Source organism: Symphalangus syndactylus, chromosome X, assembly GCF_028878055.3.
Source record: "Symphalangus syndactylus isolate Jambi chromosome X, NHGRI_mSymSyn1-v2.1_pri, whole genome shotgun sequence".
Lineage (NCBI taxonomy): Eukaryota > Metazoa > Chordata > Mammalia > Primates > Hylobatidae > Symphalangus > Symphalangus syndactylus.
Genome location: NC_072447.2, coordinates 36,352,437 through 36,368,888, shown reverse-complemented (window position 1 = coordinate 36,368,888; position 16,452 = coordinate 36,352,437). Strand labels below are relative to the sequence as shown.

Below are 16,452 nucleotides of genomic sequence, written 5' to 3'. Positions count from 1 at the left end.
TGAGATGTTTGTCAGCCCCTACTGGGACATATCTCCCAGCCAGGATACACAGGGGTCAGGGACCCACTTGAGGAGGCAGTCTGACCCTTAGCAGAGCTCGACTGCTGTGCTGGCTGTCTGTCAGGCAGGGACATTTAAGTCTGCTGAAGCTGTGCCCACAGCTGCCCCTTCCCCTTCCCCCAGGTGCTCTGTCCCAGGGAGATGGGGGTTTTATCTATAATTCCCTGACTAGGGCTGCTGCGTTTTTTTCAGAGATGCTCTGCCTAGAGAGGCAGTCTGGTCAGTGGCCTTGCTGAGCTGCTGTGGGCTCTACCTAATTCAAACTTCCCAGTGGCTTTGTTTACACTGTGAGGGTAAAACTGCCTACTCAAGCCTCAGCAATGGTGGATGCCCCTCCCAACTCCAAGCTTAAGCATCCCAGGTCAACCTCAGACTGCTGTGCTAGCAGCGACAATTTCAAGCCAGTGGATCTTAGCTTGCTGGGCTCCATGGGGGTGGGACGCACTGAGCCCGGTACTGTAAGGAATCTCCTGGTCTGCCGGTTGCGAAGACTGTGGGAAATGCGCAGTATCTGGGCTGGAGTGCACTGTTCCTCCTGGTACAGTCTCTCATGGCTTCCCTTGGCTAGGAACAGGAAATCCCCCAACCCGTTGTGCTTCCCGGGTGAAGTGACGTCCCACCCTGCTTTGGCTCACCCTCTGTGGGCTGCACCCACTGTCCAACCAGTCCCAGTGAGATGAACCAGGTACCTCAGTTGGAAATGCAGAAATCACCCGCCTTCTGTGTCAATCCTGCTGGAAGCTACAGACCAGAGCTGTTCCTATTAGGCCATCTTGCCTAATTTTTATATTTTTTTTTAGTAGAGACGGGGTTTTGCCCTGTTGGCCAGGCTGGTCTCAAACTCCTCACCTCAGGCAATCCACCTGCTTCAGCCTCCCAAAGTGCGGGATTACAGGCCGTGCCTGGCCCAAAACCCAAGTTCTTGAGTAAAAACTACAAGAGCCCCACTGCTGACTCATGTTGGACATGGAGAGGAGTGAACAAGAAATAAACTTTTGTCATGTTGTTTCTGCAGCATAACTTACTTACTTTATCCTGACTTGCCATATGACTTGAGGTATGATATGGTCTTAAAGTATGAATTGAACTAGGACACATAAATATGGGAAAAAAATATTCTAAGTGGAGGGGGAAATGGGAGCAAAGAAAGACATGTTTGAGGGGAAAGAGAACAAGACATTCAGCTAGGTTGGAGTATATGATACATAACGGGCAGCAGTGGGAGAGGAAGGACAGTGTCAGATTTCTGAAGTCCTGAGCAGTTGGTTTAAAAGTCATTCTTGAGTAGGAAAATAATAAAACCCAGATTTTAAAAAAGATTTATCTGGGTGTATAGTGGAAGGAAGAAATAAGAGACTAGTTAGATTATTTATAAATACCAGGAAGGTTCTCAATGGATGTCCACTAAATGGATGTCCACTAAATAAGCAGAAAATAGAATGGAAAGAAGTAGAAGGATTAGAAGAATATCTGAGAAAAATGAGAGGTCACAGCAACTACAGGGACATAGAAAGCAGGAAAGGTGATATGATGTTGCTTTCGATGAAGATAAACCACCAGTCACAGTGGTTCTGAATTTGACTTTGAAGATGTTCTGTAGTGTGATTCCCTAATTTCCTCAGAAGCTGGCTAATGTGAAGTAGTTTCTGGCATTTGATTTTACCTCATTTCTTATGTTATTTCTTCTTATATTCTTATATTATAATACAGTATTGTCTTTGCTTAATAAATATATCACTTAAGAGACTTCTGAAAACACATTATGCCTGCTACTGTTTTCTTAGTACCTTCCCAGGAGGGAAAGTAATTTTACTCCTTATAAGCAGACTTACTTTAAAGTGCAAAAGATTGAAAAATCTCTTCATTCTGTCAGTGGGAAAAGCTCCAAGATAAATTTCTCACTAGTGATATAAAATAGCTTTCCACTTTTCCCCCCTAAATCTCTTTAGTTTAAAATAAGTCAATCAGCTATAGCTTGGTATTATATCTGGAAACATTTCAGAATTATAAGTAACTTCACTATCAATTAGTTTATGTACAAAGAGATATTGTGGGCTAGGATGTAAATAGTAAGAACTGATAGATCACTATACTTTGTCCTCTAGAGCAGGGGTTAGCAAACTTTTTCTGAAAAGAGACAGATGGTAAAGCTTTTAGGCTTTGAAGACTATAAGGTCCCTGTTTCAATTATTCAACTCTGCCATTGTAGCACAAAACCGGCTACAGATCATGAATAAATGAAGGAATGTGGCTGCTTTCCAATAAAACATTATTTACAAAAACAGGCAGCAGGCCATATTTGGCCCTAGTTTGCCAATCCCAACTCTAGTAAGTTCTATTTTTGTATACTTATTTTATGTATCTGACCCAGTAAAAGGGAATCTCCTTAGTTGAATTGTTAGTTTTATTCATTTCAAGCAATTGATCTAAAAATATCAACTGTCTTCAATATACCCAGCATCTTTGCTGGGTGCTATGGAGATAGGAAGTTTAAGGATCCAGAAGATTAGCTGTGGAGATAAAACTAAAATTCTTGAACATTTGGAGAGCAGTTAAGTAAGTACTCAACTGCATGATAATGAAAGTAAGTAAGTGTAAAAGGAGTTGAAGATAAAAGAAAATAATAAGGACTGGAGTCCTTGGGGAAGAGTTTATGGAAGATGTGGAGGGAGTAGAACTCAACATGGATCCTGAAGGATGAAGCTTAGATTGAATAATCATCTGAAGGGGAAGAGTAGGAAGGGGTGCATTATAGAAGGAGAATCAGAAGCAAAGCCAAAGAGACAGTAATGGGCATGACATTGTTGGGTAGAAGTGAGGATACTTGCCCCACTAAGGCTGAGTTTTTTCTCACCCAATGGAGTTATGGGAAATTGAATTGGATTGGGTGGAGTTGGATCATACTGAAAATTTGGGAAGCCAGATGGAGGTACTTGGCTTCAATGTGGTAGGCATTTGGGAGCCACTATAGTTCTTTCAGCAGGTTGGTAATGAAATAAAAGTGGTATTCCGATGGTATGTATGTAAAACAGTGATTGATTTAAAAAAATGCTGAAGTCAGATTAACATTCCATAAGGCTGTTGGGATAATCCAGAGTAGAGAATATTAAGATTATGCCTATATATGATAAGATAGATAGGGTAATGGGGATGCTATGGACTAAATGTTTCTATCCCCCAAAATTCTTATGTTGAAGCCCTAATCAATGTGATGGCATTAGGAGTTGGGCCTTTGGGAGGCAATTAAATCATGAGGGTGGAGCCCACATGAATGGGATTAGTACCCATGAATGGGATTAGTACCCTTATAAGAAGAGGCCAGAGAGCTAGCTAGCTCTTTCCACCACAGAGAGAAATTGGCAGTGTGCAACCCAGAAGAAAGCCCTCACCAAAACTCGATCCCACGAGCACTCTGATCTCAGACTTCCAGCCTCCAGAACTGTGATAAATTTCTGTTGTTTATAAGCTACCTAGTCTATGACACTTTGTTATAGCAGCCCAAACTGTCTAAAACAGGAGAGAAGATGTGGAATCTGAAAAGCACTTAAAAGTATGAAACATCGAGAAGAACTAGAAGATGGCCAAAGAGGAACAGCACTGGTCTGCAGCTCCCAGCGAAATCAATGCAGAAAGTGGGTGATTTCTGCATTTCCAACTGAGGTACCCAGTTCATCTCATTGGGACTGGTTGGACAGTGGGTGCAGGCCACAGAAGGCAAGCCGAAGCAGGGTCTGGTATCACCTCACCCAGGAAGTGCAAGGGGTTGGGGAATTTTCTCCCCTACCCAAGGGAAGCTATGAGGGACTGAGCCTGAGGAAACGTGCACTCCAGTCCAGATACTGCACTTTGCCCCACGGTCTTCGCAACCTGCAGAACAGGAGATTCCCTCCAGTGCCTACCCCACCAGGGCTCTGGGTTTCAAGCACAAAACTGGGCGGCCATTTGGGCAGACACCCAACTAGCTGCAGGAGTTTTTCGTTGTTGTTGTTTTTTCTGTGTGTGTGTGTGTGTGTGTTTGTTTTTTTTTGATACCCCAGTGGTGCTGGGAACGCCAGCAAGACAGAACCATTCACTCCCGTCAGAAGGGGTTCTAAAGCCAGGGAGCCAAGTGGTCTGGCTTGGCGGATCCCACCCCCACAGGCTAAGATCCACTGGCTTGAAATTCTCACTGCCAGTATAGCAGCAGTCTGAGATCGACCTGGGACACTCGAGCTTGGTGGGGGAAGGGGCGCTCCCCAATGCTGAGGCTTGAGTAGGTGGTTTTACCCTCACAGTGTAAACAAAGCCACCAGGAAGTTTGAACCGGGAGGAGCCCACCACAGCTCAGCAAGGCCACTGTGGCCAGACTGCCAGATGTTACCTCTCTGGGCAGGGCATCTCTGAAAAAAAAACGCAACAGCCCCAGTCAGGGAATTATAGATAAAACGCCCATCTCCCTGGGACAGAGCACCTGGGGGAAGGGGCAGCTGCGGGCACAGCTTCAGCAGACTTAAACGTCCCTGCCTGACAGCCAGCGCAGCGGTCGAGCTCTGCTAAGGGTCGGACTGCCTCCTCAAGTGGGTCTCTGACCCCCGTGTATCCTGACTGGGAGACACCTCCCGGCAGGGGCCGACAAACATGTCATACAGGAGAGCTCTGGCTGGCATCTGGCAGGTGCCCCTCTGGGACAAAGCTTCCGGAGGAAAGAACAGGCAGCAATTTTTGCTGTTCTGCAGCCTCTGCTGGTGATACCCAGGTAAACAGGGTCTGGAGTGGACCTCCAGCAGACCTGCAGAAGAGGAGCCTGTTTGTAAGAAGGAAAACTAACAAACAGAAAGGAATAGCACGTCTACTAAAATACCCCATCCGAAGGTCACCAACATCAAAGACCAAAGGTAGATAAAGCCACAGATGGGGAGAAACCAGCACAAAAAGGCTAAAAGTTCCAAAAACCAAAACACCTCCACTCCTCCAAAGGATCACAACTCCTCGCCAGCAAGGGAACAAAACTGGATGGAGAATGATTTTGACAAATTGACAGAAGTAGGCTTCAGAAGGTGGGTGATAACAAACTCCTCCAAGCTAAAGGAGCATGTTCTAACCCAATGCAAGGAAGCTAAGAACCTTGAAAACAGGTTAGACGAATTGCTAACTAACTAGAATAACCAGTTTAGAGGAGAACATAAATGACTTGATGGAGCTGAAAAACACAGCACGAGAACTTTGTGAAGCATACAAAACACAAGTATCAATAGCCAAATTGATCAAGCGGAAGAAAGGATATCAGATTGAAGATCAACTCAATGAAATAAAGCAAGAAGACAAGATTAGAGAAAAAGGAGTGAAATGAAATGAACAAAGCAGCCAAGAAATATGGGACTATGTGAAAAGACCAAATCTACATTTGATTGGTGTACCTGAAAGTGATGGGGAGAATGGAACCAAGTTGGAAAACACTCTTCAGGATATTATCCAGGAGAACTTCCCCTCCCTAGCAAGAGAGGCCCACATTCAAATTCAGGAAATACAGAGAACACCACTAAGATACTCCTCAAGAAGAGCAACCCAAGACACATAATCATCAGATTCACCAAGGCTGAAATGAAGGAAAAAAGGTTAAGGGGAGCCAGAGAGAAAGGTCGGGTTACTGACAAAGGGAAGCCCATCAGACTAACAGTGGATCTCTCAGCAGAAACTCTACAAGCCAGGAGAGAGTGAGGGCCAATATTCAACAATCTCAAAGAACAGAATTTTCAACCTACAATTTCATATCCAGCCAAACTAAGCTTCATATGCAAAGGAGAAATAAAATCCTTTACAGACAAGCAAAGGCTGAGAGATTTTGTCACCACCAGGCCTGCCTTACAAGAGCTCCTGAAAGAAGCACTGAACACAGAAAGGAACAACTGGTACCAGCCATTGAAAAACATCATACCAAATTGTAAAGACCATCAACACTATGAAGAAACTACATCAACTAATGGGCAAAATATCCAGGTAGCATCATAATAACAGGATCAAATTCACACATAAGGATATTAACCTTAAATGTAAATGGGCTAAATGCCCCAATTAAAAGACACAGACTGGCAAATTGGATAGAGTCAAGAACTATCAATGGGCTGTATTCAGGAGACCCATCTCACGTGCAAAGACACACGTACGCTCAAAATAAAGGGATGGAGGAAGATCTACCAAGCAAATGGAAAGCAAAAAAAAAAAAAGCAGAAGTGGCAATCCTAATCTCTGATAAAACAGACTTTAAATGAACAAAGATCAAAAGAGACAAAGAAGAGCATTACATAATGGTAAAGGGATCAATGCAACAAGAAGAGCTGACTATCCTAAATATCTATGCACCCAACACAGGAGCACCCAGATTCATAAAGCAAGTTCTCAGTGACCTACAAAGAGACTTAGATTCCCACACAGTAACAGTGGGAGACTTTAACACCCCACTGTCAATACTAGACAGATCGAGACAAAATTAACAAGGATATCCAGGACTTGAACTCAGCTCTGGACCAAGTGGACCTAATAGGCATCTACAGAACTCTCCATCCCAAATCAACAGAATATACATTCTTCTCAGCACCATATCACACTTACTTATTCCAAAATTGACCACATAGTTGGAAGTAAAACACTTCTCAGCAAATGCAAAAGAATGAAAATCATAACAAACAAACAGTCTCTCAGACCTCAGTGCAATCAAATTAGAACTCAGGATTAAGAAACTCACTCAAAACCACATGGCTACGTGGAAACTTAACAACCTGCTCCTGAATGACTACTGGGTAAATAACAAAATGAAGGCAGAAATAAAGATGTTCTTTGAAACCAATGAGAACAAAGACACAATGTACCAGAATCTCTGGGTGTGTAGGGGGAAATTTATAGCACTAAATGCCCGCAAGAGAAAACAGGAAGGATCTAAAATTGACACCCTAACATCACAATGAAAAGAACTAGAGAAGCAAGAGCAAACAAATTCAAAAGCTAGCAGAAAACAAGAAATAACTAACAAACATCAGAGCAGAACTGAAGGAGACAGAGACACAAAAAGCCCTTCAAAAAAATCAGTGAATCCAGGAGCTGGTTTTTTGAAAAGATCAACAAAATAGATAGACCACTAGCCAGGCTAATAAAGGAGAAAAGAGAGAAGAATCAAATAGATGCAATAAAAAATGATACAGAGGATATCACCAAGAATCCCACAGAAATTCAAACTACCATCAGAGAATACTATAAACACCTCTATGCAAATAAACTAGGAAATCTAGAAGAAATGGATAAATTCCTGGACACATACACCCTCCCAAGACTAAACCAGGTAGAAGTTGAATCCCTGAATAGACCAATAACAAGTTCTGAAATTGAGGCAGCAATTAATAGCCTACCAACCAAAAAAAAGTTGAGGACCAGACAGATTCACAACCAAATTCTACCAGAGGTACAAATAGGAGCTGGTACCATTCCTTGATGAAGCTATTCCAAACCGTAGAAAAAGAAGGAATCCTCCCTAACTCATTTTATGAGGCCAGCATCATCCTGATACCAAAACTTGGCAGAGACACAACAAAAAAAAGAAAATTTTCAGGCCAATATCGCTGATGAACATCTATGCGAAGATACTCAATAAAATACTTGCAAACCAAATCCAGCAGCACATCGAAAAGCTTATCCATCACATGATCAAGTCGGCTTCATACCTGGGATGCAAAGCTGTTTTAACATATGCAAATCAATAAACATAAACAGAACCAGTGACAAAACCACATGATTATCTCAATAGATGCAGAAAAGGCCTTTGACAAAATTCAACACCCCTGGATGCTAAAAACTCTCAGTAAACTAGGTGTCGATGGAACGTATCTCAAAATAGTAAGAGCTATTTATGACAAACCCACAGCTAGTATCATACTGAATGGGCAAAAACTGGAAGCATTCCCTTTGAAAACCAGCACCAGACAAGGATGCCCTCTCTCACCACTCCTATTCAACATGGAAATTCTGGCCAGGGCAATCAGGCAAGAGAAAGAAATAAAGGGTATTCAAATAGGAAAAGAGGAAGTCAAATTGTCTCTGTTTGCAGCTGACAGACATGATTGTATATTAAGAAGACCCCATCATCTCAGCCCAAAATCTCCTTAAGCTGATAAGCAACTTCAGCAAAGTCTCAGGATACAAAATCAATGCGCAAAAATCACAAGCATTCCTATACACCAATAACAGGCAAACAGAGAGCCAAATCACGAGTGCACTCCCATTCACAATTGCCACTAAGAGAATAAAATACCTAGGAATCCAACTTACAAGGGATGTGAAAGACCTCTTCAAGGAGAACTACAAATCACTGCTTAAGGAAATAAGAGAGAACACAAACAAATGGAAGAACATTCCATGCTCATGGATAGGAAGAATCAATATTGTGAAAATGGCCATACTGCCCAAAGTAATTTAGAGATTCAATGCCATCCCCCCATCAAGCCACCATTGACTTTCTTCACAGAATGGAAAAAACTACTTTAAACTTCATAGGGAACCAAAAAAGAGCCCATATAGCCAAGACAATCCTAAGCAAAAAGAACAAAGCTGGAGGCATCACGCTACCTGACTTTAAACTTTACTACAAGGCTACAGTAACCAAAACAGCATGGTACTGGTACCAAAACAGATATATAGACAAATGGAACAGAACAGAGCCCTCAGAAATAACACCACACATCTACCACCATCTGATCTTTGACAAACCTGCCAAAAGCAAGCAATGGGGAAAGGATTCCCTATTTAATAAATGATGTTGGGAAAACTGGCTAGCCGTATGCAGAAAACTGAAACTGGATCCCTTCCTTACACCTTATACAAAAATTAACTCAAGATAGATTAAAGACTTAAACAAATGTAAGACCTAAAGCCATAAAAATCCTAGAAGAAAACCTGGGCAATACCGTTCAGAACATAGGCATGGGCAAAGACTTCATGTCCAAAACAAACATCAAAAGCAATGGCAACAAAAGCCAAAATTGACAAATGGGATCTAATTAAACTAAAGAGCTTCTGCACAGCCAAAGAAACTATCACCAGAGTGAAGAGGCATCCTACAGAATGGGAGAAAATGTTTGCAATCTATCCATCTGACAAAGGGCTAATATCCAGAATCTACAAAGAACTTATACAAATTTACAAGAAAAAAACCTCATCAAAAAGTGGGCAAAGTGTATGAACAGACATTTCTCAAAAGAAGACATTTATGCAGCCAACAAACATATGAAAAATGCTCATTATCACTGGTCATTAGAGAAATGCAAATCAAAACCACTATGAGATACCACCTCATGCCTGTTAGAATGGTGATCATTAAAAAGTCAGGAAACAACAATGCTGGAGAGGATGTAGAGAAATAGGAACGCTTTTACACTGTTGGTGGGAGTGTAAATTAGTTCAACCATTGTGGGAGACAGTGTGGCGATTCCTCAGGGATCTAGAACCAGAAATACCATTTGACCCAGCCATCCCATTACTGGGTATATACCCAAAGGAGTATAAATCATGCTACTATAAAGATGCCATGCACACGTATGTTTATTGTGGCACTATTCACAATAGCAAAGACTTGGCACCAACCCAAATGTCCATCAGTGATAGACTAGATAAAGAAAATGTGGCACATATACACCATGGAATACTGTGTAGCCATAAAAAAGGATGAGTTCATGTTCTTTGCAGGGACATGGATGAATCTGGAAACCATCATTCTCAGTAAACTATCACAAGAACAGAAAACCAAACCCCGCATGTTCTCACTCATGAGTGGGAGTCGAACAATGAAAACACATAGACACAGAGAGGGGAACATCACACACCAGGGCCTGTAGGAGGGTTGGGGGCTAGAAGAGCTATAGCATTAGGAAAAATACCTAATGTAAGTGATGGGTTGATGGGTGCAGCAAACTACCATGGCACATGTATACCTATGTAACAAAACTGCACATTGTGCACATGTACCCCAGAAGTTAAAGTATAATTTTTTTAAAAAGTATGAAACATCTGGCTTCTGGAATACATGTTATATAAATGAGGATAGATGCATCAAATAAGACCTAAGAATCCAGGCTTTCTAACCAGGAAAATCTAAAGACAGGATGTGATGATAGAAACAGGAAAACTAAAAGGAAAGTCATGTTGTTGATGACTAGAGTTTTGTTGACATTAGGTTGCTAAATAATAATTTATTTAGTGTTTTTATATTAGCTTTAAGAAATAAAAGATCCCAGGCAAGCAAGAATCCTTTGACCAGAGTGAATTATAGAAGACTTGTGTGGGAATGAGCTTACCTAGCAGTGAAAGCAAAGACTTAGGAACAAAAGGTTGTACTGATGAAAATTTTTGTCTAGCTTTGAGCATATTCATACACATTTGCCCACTGTGAGGCCATTCATTAGAACATTTATTGACCTATCCCTGACTTCTTTGAAAAGGCTGCCTGTATGTTTATGACATAAACCAGTATAATAACTAATAAAGATTTGGCACTTGCCTCATTAGCCAGAGACTCAGGCTCAGAATTGTGCTTTATTTCGTGCACATCTTCCTTTCAATTTCTGCTCCAGGAGCCTATTAAACTCACAAAAGAGTGACATGACTCTCCTTGCCTTTGTTCTTTTTCAGCTCTAGGGATCTCTGCATATGCATTAGACAGTTGGGAACATGACCCTGAGGGTCCCCCACAGGCTGAGAGTTGTGGCATAAAGTCAGCAAATGCGGCAGAGGAGGAGCAATATAGCAAAGAGCAGGCCCATGAAAGCCAAAGAACAAGTTATTAGAAACGGTTACAAATAGTATCAAACACATTAAGAAGCCAAGATACATTGAGGAACTATCAAATGAATTACCACAGGGCTGCTAACCCATTTGATTTAAAAAATACCAGTAAACCTTGATTCAATCAGTTAATTAATTGTGTACTATAGAACATTAAGAAGGTGAGATTTACCCTGAAAATAATCAAGATAAAATTCTTGCTAAAGATCAAAGTCATGCCATTAAACGTTTGTTTGAAATCTTTGATCAAGGGAGCAAACTCAAGTCCTGCATCTCATCCCTGATGCCCCTTCCTCAGTCTACTCACATGAGCATAACTCAGGAAGAAGAGCTGGTTGTTGGTGAATGTGACGCCTGGTAGAAGAGGCTCCTCAACTCCCTGCCTTCTGTCACTTATCCATTTCCTGTAAGCCTGGTGAGAGAAGAAGAAGAGATGAGTCTCCGCAACGGTGGGTTTTCCTCTTTGCTTAGCTAGCACAGGAATAGCAAATATATACTACTGCCACGTGCAAAATGCATCAAGTCAAAATTTTCTTAAGAAAAGAAACACCTGGAAACACAAGTCCATGTCCTATTGCTTACCAGTGAGGCAGGTACACCTGCAAAAAGGCCTTATGCTCAGTGTATACGAAAGCAGCTGGACCAAAGCATTCAGATGTTAAATAACGCTTGGGGAAAAAAAGCTGTTCTTTCTATTCCTAGCAGGGGACAAACAAATCTAACACAACGGCAAGGCCCCTATGGCAATACATTTTGGGGTCCGCATATTACCTTTTTTCATTTTGACACGTAAAACTACCATCTTCTAGTGCCCTCATTTTATAAAATAAAGTATATTTCAACTAGAATATAGGAAGGATATAACTGGGAATAACAGTCTAGTCATTAAATTGAATGCATTTAGCTTTATGGAATCTTTCTGCATTATCCTTATGCTTCTTATTTGACCACAAACTAGGGGATGATGAAAACGTTATCATGATACTATCACTTGGCCCAGTATATGAGAACCACGACCCTCTGGTCATAATTTAGAAGTCTGATATTTTAAGAGAAATTTACAGGAGGAGTACAGAAAGACCTGTACTCAAGGAAAACAAATGAACCTAGCCCCAAGGAGATTGCTGTAGCATGCTTCGATCTGATGGTGAATGTATTTTCTAAAAGCTATTCTTTAAATACATGATTCTTAATAACAAATATTCTTCTTTAGGGTGACTTCACACCCCAAAAAGAAAAAAGAAATATAGTTCTATTTATATAATAGGGTCAATGGGGAGACACACTTCTATTTACAGAAATTCCATACTATCTAACTCCTCAAGAACATGTCTATGGTATGAATTGAGGTACACCCATATGATGTTTTATGGCTTGATTTTTAGAACCACAGCAAATGTAGCAGCGCATACCCTAAAAGCTTCCCGCAGGCCTCCATTATCAGCAATATTTTCTCCCAGGGTCCTCTTCCCCTTGACCTAACAGAAAGAAAAAAGGAAAAAAAAAAAAAATGAGTGTTTTGTGGTCAACTATCATTCAGCAAGAGGCATGAATATTATAGCAAGAAAAGTATCATATTTTAAAGAGAAAATCACATTCAATAAATCAGAGGTAGGCATAATATATCTTAAGATGGCAAACTATCCTCAGCAAGGTGCTCCTGAATATAATACTTTCTGTTTTATTATGCTACACGCTTCTTTCTCACCTACCTCTTCATTCTAACCAATCTAGCCAGCTCCAATAAAATGTTAACAATATTCTGAGTGACTCTGGTTTAATGAGAAAAAACAGGAATGTCAATACACAGGTTACTTTCTCTGATTAACTCATATAATTTGAGTACTCTTTTCATTGTGCCTGTGTTTCCAAAAATTTACCATCCACACAGGAACAAGATTTCAAGACCAACTATCATCATATTTCCATGAAAAATTAAAAGGAAAGGGGTTCTCCTAGGGAACAAAAATCAAATAGAAGTAGTGCAGATGACAAGGTTGAGGTCTGCTATATGTATGACAACCAGCCAGCACGGTAAAAAAAATGGTTCCCAATATTCAAGATTGTTTCTTAAAACTTTAAATGAGCTAGGACACAAATATTCTAAACTAATACAGCCCACACGCCCAATCCAACCTGCTGCTTGTTTTTGTACAGGCTTCAAAGTAAGACTGGATTTTACATACTTCAACGACTGGGGAAAAATCAAAAGAATAATATTTTGTGGCACATGAAAATTATATGAAATTCAAATTTTGGTGTTCATAAATCAAGTTTTATTGGGACACAGCCATGCACATTCATATACATATTGTCTGTAGTTGCTCTCTTGCTACAATGGCAGAATTAAATATTGTAACAGAGACCATACGCCCCAGAAAGCCTAAATTTTTTACTATCTGGCCCTTTACAGAAAAGTCTTTCAACAACTCTTAAGTAATAGGCAGAATAATGGCCTCCCAAAGATGTCTGCGTCCTAATCCCTGGAATCTGTGAATAAGTTACCCTATTCACTGCAAAGAAAGATTCAGGCACAGAGGAATGGTCCCTACAAAATGAAGCTGGAAAAACAGAGCATGGCAAAGGAGACTTTTATGATGTGATTAAGGATCTTGAGATGCAGACTTTATCCTGGATTGTCCAGGTGGACCCAGTGTAATTACAAACGTTCTTACAAGAGGAAAAGGGAGGCAGGAGAGTGAGTGTCAGAGTGATGCAACATGAGAAGACTCCACTGGCCATTGCTGGCTTTGAAAAACGAAGGGGCCATGAGCTAAGGAATGTGGGCAGCCTCTAAAAGCTAGAAAAGGTGAGGAAACAGATACTCCCCTAGAACCTCTCCAAAGGAATGTGGCCCTGCTGACACTTTGATTTTAGTCCACTGAGATCCATGTCAGACTTCTGACATACAGAACTGTATGATAATAAATGTATGTTATTTTAAGCTACTAAGTTTATAGTAACTTGTTATAGCAAGCAACAGAAAACTAATATACCTTGCTTTTAACTTTCAAGCCATGAATCTTACCAATGCTTTACTTTTAAGCTAGCCCAGCCACCCAGGTATCAAGCAATATCAATGAATAAAAACAAATCTTTGGAAAATATTATTCACTGTAATCACTCAGGACCCTCCTAGCTTCAGTATACAAAAGCTACCATTCCTGCTTTACGTTTTTTCTTTGTTATCCACAATCCTATGAGGTAAGTGCTAATTACCACCATCCTTGCTCAACAAATGAGGATCTAAAGCTCAGAGTATGCAGATGTCGATATCCCACCAGATCCCCTTTTCTACCTAAACCATGCACCCATTCCCACAACTGCTAACAGCTCAGATCAACCTTAGCTTATGGGAATCACCTCATCTGGAGACTGCTGGGAGGTTATAACCCACCTTCCAGTAATTGACTGATGTGCAGTTTGAACAGCCCAGTACCTGGGCTGAACAATTTCTGTGGTGCAATTCATGCTCCAGAATCCTCTGTGGAATCGGGGTGAGGCTAAACATTTCCTGAAACCAACAGGTTTCCCTCATTCCATTATAGGTTTTTCCTGAAACTACTTTCTGAAGAAATCACTGACCTAGGCTGGGTGCAGTGGCTCACACCCATAATCCCAGCACTTTGGGAGGCCAAGGCGGGCAGATTGCCTGAGGTCAGGGGTTCGAGACCAGCCTGGCCAACATGAAGAAACTCCGTATCTATTAAAAATACAAAAATTAGCCAGGCGTGGTGGCTGGCGCCTGTAATCCCAGCTACTGGGGAGGCTGAGGCAGGAGAATCGCTTGAACCAGGGAGGCAGAGGTTGTAGTGAGCCGAGATCACACCACTGCACTCCAGCCTGGGTGACACAGCGAGACGCTGTCTCAAAAAAATCAATGACCTAAGGAACCCCTTCTTGGGCTCTGCTTCTAGTGAACCTAAGACAGAGTGATGAAGTAAACTGCTCGCATGTCACTGGGATTCGAACCCAAGCAGTCTTCTGTCTCCAGAGCCTTTGCTTCCTAATATGCTACTTTCTCAAGTCCCAACTCTTCTTGGCTCTTGAAGATTATGATTATATCCACTCCTGCTTAAATTTAATCTTCTTCCTTTTTACTCTGAGGGTTGTGTGTGTGTGTGTGTGTGTGTGTGTGTGTGTATGTGTTCTGAGACAGGGTCTCTCTCTTTCATCCACACTGGGGTGCAGTGGTGTGAGCATATCTCACTATAGGGTTCAAACAATTCTTCCACCTCAGCCTCCTGAGTAGCTGGGACTACAGGCATGCACCACTACACCCAGCTAATTTTTTAAAAAATTTTCTGTAGAGACAGGGTCTCCGTATGTTTCCCAGGCTGGTATCAAACTCCTAGGTTCAAGTGATCCTCCCACCTTGGCCTTCCAAAGTGTTTAGAATACAGGCATGAGTCACCATGCCCAGCCATTCACTCTAAGCTTTATATCTAATTTAGAGCCTTTTGGAGCAGCCTCACCCCTCTGGCTCCTTGAACTCTGGTCTGCCTCAGTAGACCACATGGCCCTAGGTTTGGACTCTCAAGACTCAATAGCTACAAAAAGGAACAACAACAACAACAAAAGACTCAACAGCTGCTAACAGTCTGCATCTGCAGTGCCCCATCTGAGCTCCCCCAAATTCACTACAAAGCAAGATTCAGGCACAAAGGAATGGCTCCTATAAATGAAGCCAGAAAAATAAAGCATGGCCCTTATATCCACAAAGGAAGCCACCCACTATCCTGTGGGAATGAAACTGAAGCTGTTTTCTGATGGTTAAGTGGATTTATGCTAAGACAGCCATGCCCTTTCTATCGTCCTTGTGACAAAGGTACACATTTGTCAGGATTAAGTTTCAATCTCTGACACTTTGGCCAAAAGGAATGGTGAAGAGCAGTCCACCCACACATCACCCGGATATAAAATGAACTTAAAATAAGAACCTGAGCATGATATAGGGGAAGCAGTATGGACTTTGGAGTCGTACAGACATAAACTCTAATCTAGACTCTACCATGGGTTTTAATCTCTTGGAACCTCAGTTTAAATCCTTTGAACCTCATATGTAAAACCTGTACACTTAGTAATATCTATACCTCTCAGGACTAGTATGGGGATACATTTGTTTCAATTAAGTGAAAAGTTTCACCTTCATGCCTGTATATAATAATCATCAGGAAATATAAATCCCCTTCCTCCAAGAAAACTGTTCTATTGTTTATTGGGGTTTTTTTAACCCAAAAATCTTTGGCTTTGTTTTTTCCTGGGATAGGGTACTAATGAGTGTGTCACAAAGGATCAGGAATATTAACTATCTTTTATTGAGCACTTGCTTTATGTCAGGCCTTGTGCTAGTGCTCCACATTGCTTTGCTCATTTAATTCTTACAGCAAATCCATGAGTTCAGAAACATTGACCCACTTCACAGATGAAGATGCTGAGACTCAGGAACATTAAGTAACTTGCCCAAGTTCATAAAACTAGTTGAACCTAGATTTCGACCCACGTCTGACTCTAGAACCCCTTTCTGCTATGCTTTTCTTGAAGCAACATATACTCCAGATGAATTTTCACAGTGTGAAAACCGCTGCA

The 16,452-nt window shown here is 41.3% G+C and overlaps 1 protein-coding gene and 1 long non-coding RNA gene across 2 annotated transcripts in view; one reads left to right on the top strand and one right to left on the bottom strand.

Annotated features, from left to right (window-relative positions):
* The window catches only part of PHEX (phosphate regulating endopeptidase X-linked), a 214,274-nt gene that overhangs the window by 12,626 nt on the left and 185,196 nt on the right, over positions 1 to 16,452 (bottom strand). Inside the window, exons 19-20 of the mRNA XM_055268323.2 lie at positions 12,276 to 12,341; positions 11,171 to 11,275 (exon numbers count right to left, since the gene is read on the bottom strand). Coding sequence (XP_055124298.1) covers positions 11,171 to 11,275; positions 12,276 to 12,341 — 171 coding nt within the window. The remainder of the gene's footprint in view (positions 1 to 11,170; positions 11,276 to 12,275; positions 12,342 to 16,452) is intronic.
* LOC129475886 (uncharacterized) overlaps positions 1 to 16,452 on the top strand; it is a 64,532-nt gene that overhangs the window by 15,410 nt on the left and 32,670 nt on the right. Inside the window, exon 5 of the long non-coding RNA XR_008654862.2 lies at positions 11,115 to 11,312. This is a non-coding gene — a long non-coding RNA (uncharacterized lncRNA). The remainder of the gene's footprint in view (positions 1 to 11,114; positions 11,313 to 16,452) is intronic.